The sequence below is a fragment of the Chlorella variabilis genome, assembly GCF_000147415.1.
Source record: "Chlorella variabilis unplaced genomic scaffold CHLNCscaffold_6, whole genome shotgun sequence".
Lineage (NCBI taxonomy): Eukaryota > Viridiplantae > Chlorophyta > Trebouxiophyceae > Chlorellales > Chlorellaceae > Chlorella > Chlorella variabilis.
Window position 1 is genome coordinate 1,827,900 of NW_005435082.1, and position 19,671 is coordinate 1,847,570.

Genomic DNA, 19,671 nt, shown 5'->3' on the forward strand with positions numbered 1-19,671 from the left:
TGTGATTTTCGGCAGCTGTCGGCGGCGGGTGCGGCGGCAGCGTCTCGGACGGGGCCGGCGGCGGGTGGGGGAGCGCCGCCATGGCGGGCGCTGCTGACGCTGCTCTAGAGGCGGCGTGTGCGCGCCAGAGGCGCGGGACAGCCGTCAGCGGCTAAGCCCGGGTGACAGGCCCCACAACAACTCAGTGGGGCTTCCGTCCTGCCGCCTGCACCTCTCTGACTGCTCGCTGCAACTTGGTTGTGATCCAAAATCAAACGGAGCAATACGGGTACCTGCTTGTTCGATCCAAGGCTGCCTAGCAGCCGTGTCTAGCTGGCCTGCAAGGCCTCCTCCTCCGTGGAATCTGCACGTTCGTGAGCACACTACGATTAGCAGTAGAGCATGGTGGGAGCAGCAAACAGGCGGCGGGCGAGCTGAGGAGCGTCAGCCCCTGCCCCCCTCCAGCGCCCCCTTTTGGCCTGTGCTGCTGGCACCAGCAGCAAGCAGGCTGGGGCGCTTGGTTTTGTGTGCATAGCAGCGTTCAGGCAGCCCAGCGTTCGAAGGCACGCCCCTCCCTGAGCTCTCGAGGGTGGAGCAGCTAGCAGCAGCAGCAGCAGCAGCAGAAGCACCAGGCAGCAATGTCGCTGTCAGACGTCTTGCGCGAGCAGGTGAGCGTCTTGCGCGAGCAGGTGTGCGGCGGCGGCTGCAAGCGGCGGCCCTGCCGGCGGCCGCAACCGCCGGCTTGCGTTGTGAGCCGCGCCACCCTCCCCCGTCTGCCTGCAGGCCATAGGCAAATTCAAGCACTGCTACATCCGCTACCAAGCGCTGCTGGTGCAGCTGCAAGCCGACGCGGGCGCGGGTCCCAGCCCCGGCTCCGAGGTCCTGCTGCGCCACCTCCTCGCCGCCTACGGCGGCACAGACGGCTCTAGCTGCGCCGCTGCGGCAGCCGCAGCGGCGCGCCTTCTAGACCCGCATGCCCATGGCAGCGTCGCGCCAGGGCCCGCGTTTGAGCGCAGCTATGCCCAGGAGGTGGAGCGGCTGCGCCTGTTTGTGAAGAGCAGCCTGGAGCAGCTCTGGCTGGCGCTGCTGGATGCATGCGCCCAGCTGCGTGGGCTGAGCGAGGAGCTGCTGCAGGTCCGGCTGGGGCCTGCTCGCGGTGCTGGTGCCGCAGTGTCACGCTGAGGCGTGCCTGCCAAGTGGTGGGAGGTTGGGTCGGGTCCCAACAGGCCCCCTGCCGCTTCCCTGCCCTGCCGCGCAGGCGGGCGCGGTGGCCGCGGGGCGGTCGCGCCAGCTGAGTGCTCGCCTGGCGGAGCTGCGCGGCGGCTTTGACGCCACCGCCGACGAGGTGGTGCTTATGGAGCGCTTTGTGCGGCAGAATGTGGCCGCCTGCGCGCAGCTGGCACAGGTGGGCGAGGGGCGCTGCTTTGCAGGGCGGAGCGGGGGCTGCAGCAGCGTGCAGGTCGGCAGGCGCACCTCGGACGGTGCTGGGCCCCAGGGTGCCCGCCCAACTTCCTACCCCCCGCTGCCTCCCCGCCTCGCCCCGCGCCCACAGATGTACGAGCAGCAGCACCATTGGCAGGGCCCCGACGGTACTGCCACCAGCGGTACTGCCGCCAGCGAGCTGCCACTTGAGGCTGTGGATGGGGCCTACCTTGCGGCCGCGCAGGCGGCGCTGCTGGGGGAGCTGCGGCTGGAGCCGCTGGTGGTGGGGCTCAGCGACGCATACGAGCTGTGCAGGCAAGGGCGTGGCGTGGGGTGGCGTGGCGTGGCACGGGCAGCGGGCAGTGGGCAGAGCGGCACCAACCTGCCGTTGTGGCTTTCATTGCTAGCGTGTGGCCGTGGCGGGCGTGCGGTGTGCTGTTTCTGCCTTGTGTCGGCCTCTGTTGAACTGCCACCCGCCCCTGCCCCCGCCAATGTGCAGGCTGGTGGAGAGCGATGCGGCGGCGCTGGCGGGGCAGCCCGCCAAGTGGGTGCCGCCCGACAAGTTCCAGCGCGTGACGCGCAGTGAGTGGGGGGGCTGGGGACGTGTGCATGGATGGCCTGCCTGCCCGGCACCTGCGCCTGGCATGTGGGCAGGGCGCGTCAACGCCCGACCACGCCGCCTCCTTCTGCCCGCTTTTCCCTTCCCCGCCTCATTCAACCCCCATCCCAACCCGCCTTTCCCTCGCCCACCCACCGACCCACCCACCCACCTCACCTCGCCGCAGAGTTCTGGCTGCACCCCGCCGACGTGGCGGCCTTCAAGGCGCGGGTCATCCGCCACCTGCCCGTGCTCATCTTCGGGGACAGGCGCAAGCTGACAGAGGGTGGGTGGCGGGGGCCAGGGGGGGCTGGGCTGGGCTGGGCCGGGCTCCTGTGCTCAATCTGGGCTGGGCTGAGCGTGCTGTTGCGCGTGCGCCTGGGCCAGCACGCGCCGCAGCGCAGCCTGTGACAGCGCAGCCTCCTTCCGCACCTCTAACACGCCTGCCATCCCCTTGCTGTGGACACCTGCGTGCCTCCCCTGCAGGCAGCCCCTACCACGTGGCATTCCTGCGGGACCAGGCCGCCGTCACCGACTCTGCTGAGGTGTCCTCGGTCTATTATGACGACCCGGGTGGGTGGGTGGGCCCCGAGTGTGTTTGTGTCGTGGAGGGGTGTGTGCTGATGATGTGTGTGTGTGTTTATACCTTTTTTTGGTGGCTGGGTGCTTGTGTCTGCAATGGGGGGCCAGGTGGGAGCAGCCGGGCTGCCTGCCGCCGCAGCTCCAGTCGAGGCTGAGCACCAGGTCTGCTGCCCCGCTCCCCTGCTCCCCGCTCCCCCGCAGCCGCCCTGCCCTCCTACCACGACCGCCTGCGCAAGGAAGATGAGGCCAGCGTGGTGCGCCTGCGCTGGTGAGTGAGTGGCCTATACGGTGGCGCAGCCCTTCACAACCTCGCCCACGGCGGATCCCTGTGCCGAGGGCGGCGCCCCAGTGCCCGGGCTGCGGCTGCTGGTGCCGCGCCACCAGCTGGCAGGCATGCATGCACCCGCCTGCATGCTCGCGGCTGCCGCCCACCCGCCTGGCGTCCTGGTGTGTGGGTGGCCTGCCAGGTACGGCGAGCGCCGCCTGTCCCCCGACCAGCGCCTGTTTGTGGAGCGCAAGGTGCACCGCGAGCGGTACACGGGAGAGCTGAGGTGGGCTGTGGCTGCGCAAGTTGTTTGTTTGAGGCTGACACGGCCAGGTGCTGCCTTTCTTCTCTTCTTCTTTTAGAGAACCTCGGCCTTGCCATCGGCAACCCTGCGACCCCTTCCATCTCCTCTCCTGCCCGCCTGCTCCTCCCTCCCCGCCCCGCAGCTACAAGGAGCGGGCGCCCATGGCGCAGCGCCACGTGGCTGCCTACACAGGTGAGGGGTCGGTTTGGTTTGTTTGTTGGGAGCAGAGTTTGCAGAGCGCAGAGTTTGCGGAGCGCTGTGGTTGCGCCGCGCAGCGCTGCCGTGCCTGCTGGGCATGCTCCCCCCCGGGCTGCCTGCCTGCTTGCTTCGCCCCGCCTCCTCACTTCCACCGTGCTGGCTCACTTACTAGGCCGTGCTCCTGGTGCAGGCGGTACAGGAGGCCCGCCAGAGATGCTGCTGGGCGGCAGCAGCGGCGGCGGCAGCTACTCCCAGGAGCAGCTCGACTTCCTGCGGGACACGCAGCGCTTCCTGTCGCAGCGCCGCCAGGTGCGGAGGCGCCGCTGCCTAGCGGCAGGCGACGACCTGCTGCCGCTGCGCCACGCACGTGCTGTGCTGCGGCCCGTGCAACTGCAGCGCCCCGCTCCTCCTCCTTCCTGCCTGCATGTGGCTGCAGGAGCCGCTGCTGCGCACCTGCTACCGGCGCACTGCCTTCCAGGAGTCGAGCAACAACCAGGTGGGGCTGTGTGTGTGTGGGTGGGTGGGTGGGGGGGGGGTTGGTCGGCTGGTTGGTATTGAATGGACCGCTCTCCCTGCACAGCTCAAGTTCCTATCTTCTCGCATCACCTCCGCTGCTCCACCTCCCTCCCCCGGTGCCTCCCTCCCTCCTTCCCCCTGCTGCCGCCCCACAGGTCCGCATCAGCCTGGACTCGCAGCTGCACATGGTGCGGGAGGCGGGGGCGCCGCGCGCCCCGGGAGACTGGTGCAGGTGGGGGCGCTTGGGGCGGCTGAACCGAGGCGCGGTGGCTGTCGTTCTAGTGGTCTGGTGGCTGCCCCAGTTGGCTGCAGCTTTGAGATGCCGCCCAGCTGCCGGCCGGGCTCTCCTGCTAGAGCCTGACCTGTGCAGCAGCGGCACATCTGCCACAAGAGGCTGTCGCCGCGCTTTCCTCCCTGCAGGGACATGTCGCAGCCGCTGGCGGGCGCCGCCGACGCCGCCTACTTTCCTTACGCGGTGGTGGAGATCAAGCTGCAGGCGGCGCCCCCGGACTGGGTGCAGGGCCTGTTGGAGACGGGTGGGTGGGCGGGGCGGGGCAGGGCTACGGCCGGGCTGGTGCTAGCACGACGGCAGCGTGGCGCTTGGGACGCCTCATCGCGCCTCCTGCCTGCTGCATTTGTACCCCGTGGCCCCAGGAGCTGCCACAGCTGCCACTCCTTTTTCTGCACACCACGCAAGGACCGCCTCAAACCTGCCCCGCCCTGGTGTCACCCTCCCCGCAGGCATGCTGCTGCCGGTGCCCAAGTTCTCCAAGTTCCTGCACGGGACCGCGCTGCTGTTCCAGGAGCGCTGCCGCAACGTGCCCTACTGGTTCCTGCCAGGCAAGCCGGGATACCGCTGCTCGCTGGGGTGGTGGCCCCGCGGGATGCTGTGGTGGGATGGGGGCAGCCTCCTCCTGCGTCCAAGGCCGGGGCGTGCCCACCCTGCCGCCGCCTCGTCGCCTGCAAGCCCAGCTCACCCAGCTCCCCAGCTGTGCTCTTCTGCCCGCCCTTGGCTGCGCGCCCTCACTCATGCGCCACGGGGCTCCCCTCTGATGCAGATGAGGGCGACCCGCGGCGCATGAGCCCCGCCACCTGGGAGGAGATGGCGGACCCGGCAGACGAGTACCTGCAGGTACAGCACGCAGTACAGACAGCGGTACTGCTGGATGTACTGCTGATCGTACTGCTGATGCTGTAATGTTGCTGACTGTTGTGCTGATTTGCTGGGAGGCCGGCCAGGAGCTTGGCTGACCCTCCCATACCACCCACACCACCGGCCTGCTGCGCCCTCCTGCCTGCCTAAACCCCAAGCCCCACCCCTGCCTCCCTCCTCCCCACCACCGGCGCCTGCCGCAGAAGGGCGCCTCCTGGCTGTTCCCTCGCGACAATGGCGGCCCTCTGGAGCCCGAGCCGGGCTCCCCCACCGACCCGCCGTACCGACCCTCCCCGCTGCGCTTCCTGCGCCGCAACAAGACTGCGCCCGCGGCCGGCGGCGGCGGCGGCAGCCTCAGCGGTAGCGGCGGCAGCGGCGGCGACCACGGTCCAGCAGCCCAGGAGGGCCAAGGGATGCAGCTGGCCCCCACCTCGCGGCCGGCTGCCCGCACGCTGCTGGCGCCGGGGCAGGGGCTCCAGGCTCGGAGCCTGCTGCCGCCGCCGGCTGCCGGCCCGTACTATGCGGCAGTGGTGGCGGCGGCGGCGGCGGCGGCAGGGGAAGCCACGCCAGCCGGTGGCACCATGCAGGGGGCAGTACAGGGCGCGGTACAGCGCAGCACCACCTGGCCGGTGTACCAGAGCCCGCCCGCGCTGCCGCCGCCGGGCGCGGCGCCAGGCCACGCAGGCCACGCCAGCCAGCCCTCGGCGCCGGGCCAGCCCAACGGAGCGGCGGCGGCGGCGGCGGCTGCGGCTGCGGGCGGCGGCGGCCGCGTGGCGCGCTCCTCCCCAGCCCACTCCCAGACCTCCACCCCCATGGACAGCGCACAAGACCTGGAGGCAGGCCAGCCTCCCGCGGAAGCAGGTGCGGCTTGGGCTGGGCCCTTGCAATGCCAGGGAGGCTGTTGGCAAACAGGCTGGGTGCTTGCAGGGTGCAGGCATCGCCTGTGGGTGACGAGCCACGCTCAAGCCCTGTTCTGCCCTGTGCCCTGCCCTGCCTGCCTGGCGTGCAGATGAGGGCGGGGCTGGCAAGGGCGGCGGCAAGCGCGGCGGCAGCAGCAAGGGCAGCGGCAAGAAGCGGGCGTCCGCGTCTGCGGGCAAGCCGGCAGCCTCCTCCTCCCCTGCCTTTGCCGCGCTCGAGTATCGGCTGGCGGCGCCGCCCGCGGGCGGCAGCGGCTCGGGCGCGGCAGCGGCGGCGCCCAGCGGTGAGCGCCGCGCGCCTGCTGCTCCTCGCAGCCGCCGCTCAGATCACGGCACAGTTCTCCAGCCCCACGAACCCAGGCCGGGGGGCTTGGCGGGAGCGTGTGTGCCGGCAGGCGCAGCTGGCCGGCCGGGAAGGCCGCCTTCCCGCCACCTGGCCCTCGTGCTGTGCCTCACTTGCCCCGCACCTGGCTTGCGCCTGCCCGCCCCCGCCGCCCTGCTTCCCCTCAGGGCGCGTCAAGGCGCTGGTGCGCACGCGTGTGGAGCCCAAGACTTTCTTCGCCAACGAGCGCACCTTCCTGCAGTGGCTGCAGATCAGGTGGGGCCAGGGCTGGCTGGCTTGGCTGGCTTAACTGGGTGGCTGGGCAGGCAGGCTGGCTGGCTGGCTGGCTGGCTGGCAGCCTGGCAGGTGCGCTGAGGTGTGGCTCACAGCCGATAGGCAGGGGGGCCCGGCCAGCAGGCTGCTGCTGGCGCGACCAGCTGCCTGGAGCACGGAAGAAGCCGCACGCTCGCTGCCTCTGAGCAGCCTCCCCGCCTCCCCGCGGCCCCGCCCCGCCACCCTGGCGCAGCGTGCTCATCATGATGACCGCCACCAGCCTCCTCTCCGGCACCGGCATGCTCGTGAGCGCCACCGGGGCCAGCTCCGCCGCAGGCCTCAGCTGCGATGCCAGCACCGATAAGGCCTGCTTTGCGTCCAAGGCAAGTGGGGCAGGATGGAACAAGGGCTGGGCTGGTGCAGTGTGTCAAGTGGTGCAGTGCCTGCCTCAGCACCTCTCGCAGCTCGCCAGCCCACCCCACATGCCCACCCGTGCAAGCCCCGTCCACCCCACCCGCCAACACGCCCCACCCAGTCGCCCGGCCACCCCCACCCGCATGTGATGCGATGCAGCTGTCTGGCGCCATCATCGCGCCCGTGGCGCTGCTGTTCATGGCGTACGCGCTGGCGATGTACAGGCACCGCACGTGGCAGATCCTGCGGCGGGAGACGGTGCGGTACGACGACCAGCGCGGGCCCGTACTGCTGGTGGCCATCCTGCTGGCGGTCTTCCTGCTGTCGTACATACTGGCCATGGTGTGGATCTTCTGATTTCTGATCGATCCCGCACCCTGCTTTCTTAGCCTCGCTTCCTTCCCACCTCACTTGAGGGGACCCGGGCAGGAAAGCCTGGGGCCCAGCATGCGGCCGCAGCTCCCGGCCGGCTGGTCAGCGGAATCGCTGTGCGGCAGCTGCCGGCGGCGGCGCTGCCAGCGAGAGCCCGCTTCTAATAGAGTGTGGAACCGGGGAGAGCGGTGCCACACGGATGTGGATGGCAGATGGACAGGCACTTGAACCCAACTTATCTTGCATCCCAGCGCCCCTGCCCTTCCCTCTCTCGATTCCAACACTGCTTCTCACACTTCGATTCAACCCCATCTGTGAAGCACTATCCCCTGTTAGATACCAGCCCATAGCTTGATGCCCTGAGTAGCTTGTAACTCCTGTGATGTGTCTTCCAAACCAGTCACGCGGGCGTTGCCTCTAAGCAAGCGCGCAGAAGGCTGGCTGTTGCCGGTCCCGTGCCGGTGGCGTTACAAGTCAGACATGTGTCAAGGCTACATTTGGACGCAATTAAATGAATAAAAAGGGGGAAGAAGCAGTAATGAAAGCCGTAACAGAAGAATGGGCGCCGCAGAGACAAAATGGGACACGCGGAGCGGTGTACGGCTGAGTAGTACCAGCAAAATGTTTTGTAGGTAGACAAATGAAACGGCTAGAGGTGTACTTGGCAGGGGGAGAATGAAAGGGAGCCAAGGGTACCAGGACAGAGGGAGTGACAGGAGCCGGGCGGCGCTTGCGAGCGCGGCCTGCCCAGCGGGGATCAGGGCACGTGTGAATGATGATAGGGTTCTCGGAAGGGCAAGAGTTGATGGTTAGAAGGACAGGAGGTGATTGGGTGCAACCCGTACTGACAGTGTGAAACAGTGACTGGAAGGAAGTTGATTCAAAAACAAAATGGCATTCGTCCTGCAAAAAAGGAGATGCAACAAAGAAGCAAGGTACAGTAGCTGGCCGAGCAGCTGGCAGGGCCCAACCATTAGCCCTTGTTGGTGGTCTCGGTACCGACGCCCAGGCGCATCATTGAGGCGCATGCAGGGTCGTCCACCCCCGCCAGCCCATTGCAGTCATTGTCTACGCCAGTGGTGCACGACGTCATGGTTTCCGTGCCGCCGCTGCGGCACACGCTGACCAGCGCCAGGCCGCCGTCGGTGCCCTGGTGCCGCACCACCACCCCCGAAGCAGGCTGCGCCCAGGACTGGCCGGCTGCAGGCAGGGACAAGCAACTTGTGAGGCATGGCAGACATGGGAGCAGCCCTTCCGGGCCAGCCCTCGCTTGGCACCAACCGCTGCGACCAGCTGCCAGTGCACCGACCTCGCCCATGCCTCACCTTCCAAGCCTGCTTTCCAGAGCGTCGGCCGGCTGTCAAACGTGTGGGAAGTTGGGGCGGTGTAGACGTGCACACGTCCTGCCGCGCCTGCCGACAGCCCTCTGTCGCCACGATCGACGGTGCGGAAGCCCACAAAGATGGGGTCCACACCCGCCACCCAGCTGGACACATCGACGCGGGCACCGCTCTGCTGGGCGAGCGCCTGGCTGGCCAGCCGCAGCTGCACCGTCTGCCCCGGCTTCAGGCTGCTGCTGTCGAGCTGCTGCAGCGTGATCCAGCCCATCTGCCAGGCCTGGGGCGTGTTGAGGCAGCGGGATTCGCAGCAGTAGCCCTGCAGCCAGCAGCGCGATCGGCCAGGAGCGTCAGAGACGGCGGAAAACGGACAGTGCCAATGCTGGCTTGCCCATGCTCATTCATGTATGTGCCGCCGACCGACCCTGCTGAAAGGGCGTTGGCAATGCAGGGCCACAACAGGTGGGCTCGACTCACCATGATGCTAGTAAAGTCGCCATACCTGCAGACGATGCGAGCAACGTCCGGTTGGCGGCATGCCAGGCCCGGCACTCCTCCACCCACCGGGCGTCCCTCATCAAGCAGCCCCAGCAGCCCCAGCAGCAACTCACTCGTCGACCTGCCCTTGCTCGTTGGCGGTGCTGGAGTGGCCCAGAAACAGGTTGTGGCCCAGCTCATGTGTGATGGCGGGGGGCGAGTCCCAGAAGGCGCTGCCGATCCAGGCGCGACAGGTGTAGGAGCCGTCGCAGCCGACGTAGCCCAGGCCCACAAAGCCGCAGGCGCTGGGGGGCACCAGGTACACCCTGCGGGGCGGAGAGGGGGGCACATCCGAGGCGGCAGGCAATGGTCACAACAGCAGCGCGTGTGGAAAGAGGGCACCGCGGGACATGTCTGCAGCCGCAGCTACCAAGGGTATTCTTCGCAGTATTGCGTGCCTCACCTGTACTTGTATCGCTCAAGCATGACCCCCCTTGCCCGCAGCGCCTCGTCGGCGGCATCCGCCCAGCCGTTGAAGTCGTCAAAGTCGCACTTGGAGAAGGACCAGGGCACGCCCCATCTGCACCGCAGGGCAGCCAGCAGAGCATCAGCACACTAGATCATCAGCACACTAGACCGCAGCTAACGCTGCAGGGCATGCAGGCATGTGCGGAGCCTACGCCAGGGATGGCACAGCGCAACCTGCTGCTGGCCCTGCATTGCAGCATGCAGGCACCCAGGGCAGGCGCTCACGTGTTGCCTTCGCACGGCAGCTTGACGAGTGATGTCACCAGGCTGTTTGCCGCCGTCAGGCGGCTCTTGCCGTGGGAGCACTGGCCGAAGAGCGACCCCACGGTGGTGCCGTTGCGGTTGGCCTCCACAAAAAAACGCCCGCTTGACCTGGTTGACGCTGGCCCTAGGCAGGCTGGTGCCAGGGCAGGCGGCGCCCTCCTCTGTCACACCGCCAACTGCAGGCAGGAGCGCAGCCGGGGCACGCGTGTGCACAATGCTTGGCGGCAGCACCTAGCAGAGGCATAATCCAACCAAGAGGAACGGCAAGGCGGGGGAGTGGGCAGCGACGATGGTAGCAGCGAGCGGCGCCTGCTGAGTCCACAGCAGCGTGCAGCCCCTGGCAGTGCCAGCCCCTGGCAGCGCCAGCCCCAGGGCAGGGCAGACGCAGCCGTTGCAGTGGTGGCTCACTTGGCACGACGATCGTGCTGATGTCTCGCTGCACCAGCGCGTTTGCGGTCAGCGCCGGCCTGATGGTGGCGCCATTGCTGCCTGCTGCGGCAGCGACCATCTCGCCGCCAGGTCCTGCGCAGTAGACGGGGAGAGGTGGCAGGCAGTGATGCGGCAGGGGGAGGAGGCAGGGAAGCGGCGTCCTCGGCATGAGGCATGCTGAGGTCGTCGGATTGGCAGCACAAGCTCCATTGACTGTGGCGGGTCAGCGGCCAGCCAGCAAGGACTCACTGGTGACCATTGGTGCCGGGCCCTTCTTGCCGCCGGTGGCCCGGATGCTGGACGCCAGGAAGCTGGATGGTGCCAGCGCGCCCGCTGCCTTGCTGCTGCTGCCGCCGCTGCTGCTGCCGCCGCTGCCGCTCACCCAGCGGCCGCGGGCGCTCACAACCATGCCGGTTTGCAGACCCGTGCACAGGCCACGCCTGGACTCCAACACATGAATGCGCCCTGTGGGTGTGTCTAGCAGCACGGCTCTGCAAGGAGGAGGGAGCGGCAGGGGCCAGGTGGGAGGCGGCAGCGACGGCAGGGCGGGGGGGTGCAGGGAGGAGGGTAGAGCCAACATTGGAGGGCAGCTTAAGATGGGCTTGCGCGAGCCTCGCAGGCTCACCGCTGCGTGTTGTGGGAGGCCAGCGTTATGGATATGACACGGGCTTTGCCTGCAAGGAAGGGCACCAGGTCCGGGCGGAGTCAGCTTGGAGTGGCGTCGTGGAGCAGCACTCTAGCGCCCCACCGCTCCGCTCACCGCTGACTAAAGTCTCCTTCTGCGCCCCTAGAAGCCTCCTGGACGCTGCTGGCGGGGCCCAGAGGAACACAAGGAGGGCGAGCGCCAGGAGGCTGCTTCCCAGGCCAGCCCTTCGAGATGTATGATTTCTCATCTTGTGGGGGGCATTTTTCGTTGAAACCGAGGTCTCCTCGCGTGGTGCTGCGATAAGCGCTCACCTCCTCCGGTTCTCCGGAGTGGCCGCCACGGCAGAAGCTGCCGGCCGGAGCGCAACCCTCTCCTGCCGCTCTGGATTTTCCGCTTTTGCCGGCTACAGGGGGCGGAGGGAGCGCAGGCGACGCTGAGGAAAGCGGGGTGGGCTGCACAACCCAGCATGGGCGCCGCGCCCCTGCCGGCGCCGCCGGCCCTGGGACACCCGCCCCTGCGCCTGCATCTGCCCCTACGCCTATGCTATTATGGACAAGAAGCGAACCCCTTATCCTGCTCATCATGCCATGCATTAAGCTGGGATTATTCTGGTCTGATGCAATGGCAGCAGCCCTTAGACCGTTGCCTCTTCCTGGAACTGCTGCTAACCCGCGCTGCGGGCGCACTGCTGGTGCGCCCCTGAGCATGCATGTGGCCATCTGGACCCTTTGAGCTACCCAGTTTACACGCGTGAAATGGGTTAGGTAATGATCAGACTGAACACTGGTATCGATTTGTTTCGTTTAGGATGAGCGTTCGACGAGGACGTTGTGCGGCAGGCGGTCGCCGTCGAGCAGCGCATCAGCGCAACTGAAGGCTCAGCTGTGAAAGAAGAAGATCAATCAAGTGTGGACTCCAGGGCTTAGTGGAGAAGAAAATTCCAGCAAAAAGTGAACAGTGGCGAGCAACCGCTGAAAAATCTAGCAAGACGGCACCCAAGGCGGGCCCCAGCTTGCAGCGTTTCGATCTGTGTTGGAACAATGCAGTTGGTGGCAATTGAATGATTGAATTAATAAAAAAAGAAGAAAATTGCAGGGTTTATTGCTTGCATCATATTGAATGGCCTGCTATGCACTGATTTTTAGTCTTGCTGCTTCAGCGTGCCGACGGCTTTGAAGTGCAGGCGGGGTCGGCCCCCCCTGCCAGCCCGTTGCAATCCCAGTCAACACCGGCAGCGCACGAGGCCGCTGTCTCAGCACCACCGCGGCGGCACACGCTGACCAGCGCGGAGCTGCCTGCCATGCCGCGGTATCGCACCACCACCCCAGAGGCGGGCTGCGACCAGGACTGGCCGGCTGCGAAGCAGGGGCAGCGAGGCATGTGCGGCCTGTGTGAGCCTCCAAGGGCCAGAGGGCAGGGTGGGGGGACAACATAGCTGGCCTGGTGAGGAGCAAGGCTCCCTGGGTCAGCCAAGCGGCGGCACCTCACCTGCCAATGACGCCTGCCACATGGACGGCCGCGCATCGTAGTTGTTGGCAATCGCCGCCGTGTAAATGTGGACGTTGCCCGCTGCATCCCATTGCATGTTTTTGTCGCCGCGCTCCGCGGTGCGGAAGCCCACAAAGATGGGGTCCACACCCGCCACCCAGCTGGACACATCGATGCGGGCGCCAGTCTGGGAGGAGACGGCCTGGCTGGCCAGCCGCAGCTGCACCGTCTGCCCCGGCTTCAGGCTGCTGCTGTCGAGCTGCTGCAGCGTGAGCCAGCCCATCTGCCAGGCCTGGGGCGTGTTGGGGCAGCGGCCCTCGCAGCAGAACCCCTGCAGCAAGTCCGAGCAGCATGTTCAGGCGAGGGCGGCTGGCAGCCAGGGGAGCACTGCCGATTATGCAGGCCAGCTGGGCACAGTTGCAAGGCGCTGCTCAAGCAGGCACCGCCAGGCTCACCATCCCGCTGGTTGCGTCGCCATACCTGCAGGCAGGGAGGGCAGCCGTGGAGCAGGTAAGGGCAGCACACACGCGACAGGGGGCGCTGTGCCAGCCAGCCATCCAGCCATCCAGCCGCCTGCCCCAACCATGCATCGCCCTCCGGCCTGCCCACTCACTCGTCGACCCCTCCTGGCTGTGCGGCGCTCGCGTGGCCCAGGTACAGGTTGTGGAAGAGCTGGTGGGCGATGGCTGGTGGCGAGGCCCACCACTCGCCGCCCATCCATGCGCGGCACGGCTCGGAGCCGTCGCAGCCCAGCATGCCCACACCCACAAAGGTGCAGGTGGAGGTGGGGGGCATGAGGTAGACTCTGCGGGGCCGCAGGTGCGGGGGTGTGGCATGCTGTGTGTCAGTACGGAGGGTGGCAGTGCATTCAGTGAGCAGTGCAGTGCATTCAGTGAGCAGTGGCAGTGGCCGCAGATGTGAGGCGCCAGCGGTTGTTGGCGCCTGTCCTGCCTCACGCCCCACACCTGTGTGCATACTTCTCCAGCACCAGCCCCTGCGCCCGCAGCACCTCATCGACAGCATCAGCCCAGCCGTAGAAGTCGGTAAACTCGCATCTGTTGAAGCTCCAGACCACCTTGTTGCTGCAGGGCGGGTGGGGCGTGCAGAACAGGCATGCTGCGGTGGAGCTGCTGCACCCGGGGGTTGCTGTCAGGGCGGCATGCGAAGCTGCAGCAAGGCTGCCAGGCACACACTCACCTTGTGCCCGTGCACGGCAGCTTGACCAGGGGTGCCACCAGGCTGTTTGCCTCTGTCAGCCGGCTCTTGCCGTAGGAGCACTGGTTGAAGATGCCGCCCACGGTGGTGCCGTTGCGGTTTGCCTCCTGCAGCACCGCCCGCCTGACTTGTGCTGCTGTGAACTTGGGCAGGCTGGTGCCAGGGCAGGCACCTCCTCTAGCGGTCACCGCAGAAACTGTAGCATGAGGGAAGCAGCGAGCACGCGGTGGGGGCAATTGGAGGGGGATGAGCGCTGGGGCCAGCGCATGCATGGGGGAGCAGCCATATGGGTGGAGGTGTGCGTTTGGAGGGGGCTGCCCACCTGGGATGACTAGTGTGGACACTTCTCGCTCAATCAGCGGGTTGCTGGGCAGCAGCTGCACGCGGCTGCTGGCGGGATCGGCCTTTGCTGGGCCTGCACCGGCAGCAGCGGCGGTGGCGGCGTCGATTCAGATGTGGCCTTCCTCATGTCGGCTGGGCGAGGTTCGGCAAGCGGTCAAGAGGGAGAGGAGGTGGCACATGCGCCCAGCTGAACGCAGCCATCTACTCACGTCTGACTTGATGCGTGTCCGGGCGCCTGGCGGTTCTGACCACCTGCACAACGGCTGATGCAAAGGCACGGGGAGGTGCCAGCCCCAGCTGCGCGCCAGCGGCCGCCGCTTGCGTGCCGCCCGCTGGCGCTCCGTCGAGCCAGCTGCCAGTGACGCGCACCCGCATGCCCGTGTGCAGGACTGCATGCGGCCCCTGCTTGCTGCCCAGCACCTGCACTCGCTCCCCGCTGCCCGTTTGCACAAAGACGGCCCTGCAGAGCATGAGCGGCGTTGGTGGGCGGCGGTGTGCCTGCGGCCCCGCTCAGGGCACCGGCCGGGGCCCTGGCGCCACCGGGCCTCGGCTGCTCACCTCGAGGCCGTTCCATCCTCCCTGTCCATCGAGAGGACTGCTGCTGTGCCTGCGGGAGGACGAGGGGGCACACAGCCAGGTATCACACCAGCTCATGCGCCTGAACGTGAGCCGACGCATCCCTCCGCCCCTGCCACACCCACCATCCACCACGGATTGCTCCTTGGAGGCCAGGTGGCGCGCAGCGGCCGCCAGGGGTTGCAGGGCGAGGAACAAGCATATGGCATTGGCGCAGCCGCAGCTCAGCCAACGTCTCGTCATTATGAAAATTCTGGTAGGCCGTAAGAAAATCTTATGTGGCGAGAGCCGCTGCCGGTTGCCTGAATTTCGGACGAGTGCACATCCGGACGTGAGTGCCACCTCATCCTTACATAAGGCACATGGATGCATAAGTCAGATATGCCTGTTGATTTGTTGCGTTTGCAGGATCCGAGGGCACTGTTGCCCCTGCAAGCATAAAATTGGGCGCCATGTTGGAGTGCACCTGCCAGCAGAGGCAGCCCACCAGGCGCCTCCGCCGCAGCGCTAACATATGTGACCGCTGGCATGTATGTGAATGCTGCTGCGGTCACACTCATCACTACAGTCGACCCAACCTTGCAGTCATTCAATCTGTATGCACCATCAGAACTCAAACTATCACCTGGAGATGATGCGCGCACCACCCGTTTCAAGTAAGTTATTGCCATGTGGTGCACCGCCTCTGCCCACCCCGTGCCTTCTCGGCTGCATGGAAGTCACGTTCACAGGAATTAGGGTTCTACGAAATGAATATTATTGGCATGAAATGGTGCTTGTGGGGGCGTGATGGGGTCTGGGAGGGCTGGGTGCAGGTGGCGCGGGAAACGCAGGGAGCAGTCAGCCAGCCGATGAGCAATGTGGGTGCCAAGAGTGGAAGGTGGAAGGTTTCAAAGCATACAGAACAAGAAGCGGACAGGGTTGCTCAAAAAGGGTTACATCAAGTTGCAAGGAATTGGAGGAAAATACTGCCCTGCGCCTCACACCTGGCACAGACCTGGGAAAGAATGAGACTGCATCCGGCTTGTGCCGAACAGTTTGAATTGAATGGCGGTGCAAGAATTGAAAGAAGATGGAAGCGTGGCAGTATCGAGCGGAAAATTGCCTTGGGTGGGAAGAGATTGGAGCATTTGTTCCGCTCAAACAATGGGAGCTCCGCATGGCGGCCAGGGGTGCAGACACCTCAGCGCTGCGACCTCCGGCTGCATGGAAAGAAGAGAGATGAAGCCACAGACAGTGATAACGATACAGTGTGCAAGAGGGAGGGGTGACAGGTAGGGATGCATGCACAAACGAGTTCAGTCGGTGGATCTCAGCAGCAGACCGGGCACAGCGGAGGAAAATGTGGGCCTATGAAAGGAGGTTGGAGCCTGGGCTAAAGGGGCACTGATCAGAGACAAGCGACTCTCAGCAGCAATACTAGTGTGAAATCTGGGGGCTGGTTTGGGTTTCTCTACTGAGCAGCAAGGGGGTGCTCAGGCCAGCAGCGAGGCGCAGGCGGGGTCGGCCGCCCCCGCCAGCCCGTTGCAATCCCAGTCAACGCCGGCAGCGCACGAGGCCGCGGTCTCGGCGCCACCGCTGCGGCACACGCTGACCAGCGCAGAGCTGCCTGCCATGCCCTTGTGCCGCACCACCACCCCAGAGGCGGGCTGCGACCAGGACTGGCCCGCTGCCAGGCCTTCCCGCCAGATCGTCGGCCGCGCATCAAAATTGTTGGTGGTGGGGGCAGTGTAGACGTGCACACGTCCTGCCGCGCCTGCCGACAGCCCCCTGTCGCCGCGCTCCGCGGTGCGGAAGCCCACAAAGATGGGGTCCACACCCGCCACCCAGCTGGACACATCGATGCGGGCGCCAGTCTGGGAGGAGATGGCCTGGCTGGCCAGCCGCAGCTGCACCGTCTGCCCCGGCTTCAGGCTGCTGCTGTCGAGCTGCTGCAGCGTGAGCCAGCCCATCTGCCAGGCCTGGGGCGTGTTGGGGCAGCGCGTCTCGCAGCAGTAGCCCATGACGCTGGTTACATCGCCATACCTGCAGCGCGGGGGGGACTAAGAAGGATGAGCAAAGGGGGCAGCAGACCTGTGCTGGGGACATGACCACCCGGCCGGTTGGCACAGCCAGCTCCGCCAGGCGCCCCTCCCTGCAGCCCCGGCCACTCACTCGTCGACTGACAGGTCAGGGAGGATGGAGGTGGCATGGCCCATGAACAGGTTGTGGCCCAGCTCGTGTGCGATGGCGGTGGCTGAGTCCCACACCGCGCTGCCGATCCAGGCGCGGCAGGTGTAGGAGCCATCGCAGCCGACGTAGCCCAGCCCCACAAAGCCGCAGGCGCTGGGGGGCACCAGGTACACCCTGCGGGGCGGGCGGGGAGGCAGAGTACGGGTGTGGCAGCGGTGAGCCAGCTGGCACGGCAGCCTCGCCACCCACGGCATCACGCTGCGTCACAGCTAGCTGCCCCTATTACTGCTGCCATGTGGCCGCCCCACCTGTATTTGTACTTCTCCAGCGCCACACCCTGTGCCCGCAGCGCCTCGTCGGCGGCATCGGCCCAGCCGTTGAAGTCGTCAAAGTCGCACTTGGAGAAGGTCCAGGCGACGCCGTTGCTGCAGGGCAGGCGGCGTCGGGCAGGGGGCCAGTCAGAAGGTGGCGCATGGCGGCAGTGGTGCGCGCGCCAAGTCACAGCCTCCTTGGGCGCAGCAGGCGCAGCATGCAGGCAGGCGCTCACGTGATGCCCTCGCACGGCAGCTTGACCAGGGGCGCCACCAGGCTGTTTGCCGCCGTCAGCCGGCTCTTGCCGTAGGAGCAGGAGCCGAAGAGGGAGCCCACAGTGGTGCCGTTGCGGTTTGCCTCCTGCGGTTTGCCTCCAGCACCGCCCGCTTGACCTGGTCGACGGAAAACTGGGGCAGGCTGGTGCCGGGGCAGGCGCCGCCCTGGGGCGTCACGCCGGCAACTGCGCGAGGCAGGAGCAGGTGGGGGGAGGTAAGGGTGAGTGGAGGCTGGCTGCGCACATGCTGTGCGTGGTGCCACGTGCATGTGAGGAGCACGCATGCCGCAGCCTCTTTGCCCCTTGCTCACTTGGGATGACTATAGTGGAGATGTCCTTGGCTGTTGGCGGGTTGCTGGAAAGCATGGGCGCGCTGGCCTCCAGCTTGCCCCTGGCCAGGGCTGGGCCTGCAGCGGGAGCGGCAGCGGCAGAAGGTTACGGTCGGCGCGAGCGGCGGGCACACAAGGGGGACGCAAGGGGCAGGGCAGCAGCGTGGACCGGTGGGGAGCAACAGGCGCGGCAGCTCACGTCTGACTTGCCCCCGCTTGACGCCGCCAATCCGCTGCGTGCTGGCTGCCACAAACGCCTTGGGAGCCGCTGCTGCTGCCGCCGCAGCCATGCCGCCGCCGCTGCGCATGCCGCCGGCCCAGGTCCCCGTGACGCGGACGCGCATGCCACTGTGCAGGCCTGCATGCTGCCCCTTTTTGCTCTCCAGCACGTGGATCCGCTCGCCGCTGTCAGTGTGCACAAACACCGTCCTGCGGCAGGCGTGGCGGGGAGGCGGCGGCGGCGTTGGGCCGCTCGAACACCAAACTAGAGGGGGCACAAGCCGGAGAGCGGCGGCCGCCTGGTGAAGTGCTCACGTTACTGTCCTGCCATGCGGGTAGTCCATTTGGAGGACGGAGGTGGAGCCTGAAGGGCAGGAGGGGAGCGGGCGGATGGAGGAGGCGAATGGGTCGCATCCTCAGCCTCAGCGTCATCCACAGCTCTCACCGCTGCTCCGGCAGGCACCTACCAGCTATGACAAGCTGTGATTGCTGCTGCAAGTGGCGCGCTGCGGCTGCAATGGGTGTCAGGGCACACAGGAGGAGGAGCTGCAGCCCACACCATCCTAAACACGTAGTAAGTGGCATGGTTGAATTGGAGGTGTGTAAGGAACGCAAGAATGGAGGCTGTGGCGGAGACCGGCAAACTTGGAAGCTCCGGAGCAGATGCGCAGCGAGGCGCTGAGTGAGCGGCCAACGAGGGGTCACATGCCAAACGAGCATATCTTCAGGGTCTCTCCTGTTCCTACGGCAGCAGGCAGCCCCTGGACCGTTTCAGGGGCGGTGAGGGGCCCGCCAGCCCACTTTGGGTCCCCTGCACCGGCACCTATGGCACCCCCGTGGCATACCGAGGCCCAATTTGCGCGACCCAGATCGTCAAATGGTGGGCAATGACTGCTGCCGCGGGCCGATGGGCCTCCCCTTTGAAGTCTCCCGCGGCGGCGAGGCACATGGGTGGGGTGCAGCTCCCCCAGGGCGAATCCCACTGCAACCCCATCAGCGCGCCCAAGCATGAGGTTGTGCACACCAGGGCTGCCAGGGGCCCTAGTAGAAGACAAGCGTGGGCCCCGGTTGGTTGCGACAAAGTGCGAGGAACGGCGGTTGCAAGAGCAGGTAGGCCTCCCGATCACCGGTCCCCTCCTGGCGGGGGTCATGTGTTGCCCGCTGATGTGGCACCTCCCCCGATTCGTCTGGCTCATCAGGCACGCTCTCTCCCGCGATCCCTCCCTTTCCTTCGCCTTTCAGAGTCTCTAAGGCTTCTATTTCTCCCCTCCCGCACCCCGCAGCTGCCGCAAATTTAAAATTATGAACCAACCTGTCATCCTTTATGCCTTAGAACGGCGCCAAAACGGCGCCAAGAATGTGTTTCTCACTAAGTCAGATGTAGAGGGCATCATCCGGATCAAGCAGGGCGACCAGCAGGCGCCCTCAGGCCGGCGGCGGCGGGGTGCGGGAGGGGGGGCGGCAGTGCAGGGCGGCGCCAAGAACTACAGCAAGAAGGTGCTGCAGTTCTTCCAGGTGCTGAAGGGCGCTGGCGGTCAGGACATCCTGTGCCGCTGCGTCAAGCGCAGCGGAGAGTGGCGGTGGTGCCCCGTGGTGCCGCTCGAGGAGCTGCCCCGAGTGATCAAGGAGCACCACGAGCGGGCGACTGGCTTCAGCGGTGTGGAGAAGCTGTACACACATGTGAGTGATACAAGGGGTGCAATGCTGCCGCCAGACCAACTGGAGAGTGCTCTGCATCAGGCAGCAAC

At 66.5% G+C, this 19,671-nt stretch overlaps 4 protein-coding genes across 4 annotated transcripts; 1 reads left to right on the top strand and 3 right to left on the bottom strand.

Moving 5' to 3' along the window:
* Positions 1 to 617: 617 nt before the first annotated feature.
* On the top strand, positions 618 to 7,300 carry CHLNCDRAFT_51424 (hypothetical protein; the record flags this gene model as incomplete). Its single annotated transcript, XM_005849151.1, has 21 exons — positions 618 to 647; positions 763 to 1,113; positions 1,238 to 1,384; positions 1,532 to 1,734; positions 1,901 to 1,983; positions 2,187 to 2,285; positions 2,486 to 2,572; positions 2,783 to 2,849; positions 3,049 to 3,132; positions 3,293 to 3,342; positions 3,539 to 3,657; positions 3,785 to 3,844; positions 4,020 to 4,096; positions 4,285 to 4,400; positions 4,606 to 4,797; positions 4,923 to 4,996; positions 5,221 to 5,878; positions 6,027 to 6,218; positions 6,445 to 6,532; positions 6,783 to 6,951; positions 7,103 to 7,300. The coding sequence occupies 21 exons, from the start codon at positions 618 to 620 to the stop codon at positions 7,298 to 7,300; spliced, it is 3,144 nt and encodes a 1,047-aa protein (XP_005849213.1).
* Positions 7,301 to 8,288: 988 nt separating this feature from the next.
* CHLNCDRAFT_143945 (hypothetical protein) lies at positions 8,289 to 10,759 on the bottom strand (the record flags this gene model as incomplete). Its single annotated transcript, XM_005849357.1, has 9 exons — positions 8,289 to 8,515; positions 8,641 to 8,971; positions 9,130 to 9,154; positions 9,264 to 9,455; positions 9,593 to 9,709; positions 9,883 to 10,004; positions 10,030 to 10,097; positions 10,330 to 10,443; positions 10,600 to 10,759. 9 exons carry the CDS (start codon positions 10,757 to 10,759, stop codon positions 8,289 to 8,291), a joined length of 1,356 nt encoding a protein of 451 aa, XP_005849419.1.
* A 1,392-nt stretch (positions 10,760 to 12,151) lies between these two features.
* Positions 12,152 to 14,860, bottom strand: CHLNCDRAFT_143946 (hypothetical protein; the record flags this gene model as incomplete). The annotated part of the gene is made up of 10 exons (XM_005849358.1): positions 12,152 to 12,351; positions 12,485 to 12,815; positions 12,940 to 12,964; positions 13,098 to 13,289; positions 13,450 to 13,566; positions 13,682 to 13,895; positions 14,022 to 14,114; positions 14,320 to 14,501; positions 14,600 to 14,648; positions 14,743 to 14,860. The coding sequence occupies 10 exons, from the start codon at positions 14,858 to 14,860 to the stop codon at positions 12,152 to 12,154; spliced, it is 1,521 nt and encodes a 506-aa protein (XP_005849420.1).
* Positions 14,861 to 16,092: 1,232 nt separating this feature from the next.
* On the bottom strand, positions 16,093 to 18,267 carry CHLNCDRAFT_143947 (hypothetical protein; the record flags this gene model as incomplete). Its single annotated transcript, XM_005849359.1, has 8 exons — positions 16,093 to 16,642; positions 16,772 to 16,963; positions 17,098 to 17,214; positions 17,337 to 17,461; positions 17,494 to 17,561; positions 17,687 to 17,782; positions 17,904 to 18,133; positions 18,239 to 18,267. 8 exons carry the CDS (start codon positions 18,265 to 18,267, stop codon positions 16,093 to 16,095), a joined length of 1,407 nt encoding a protein of 468 aa, XP_005849421.1.
* Between the last annotated feature and the right edge of the window lie 1,404 nt (positions 18,268 to 19,671).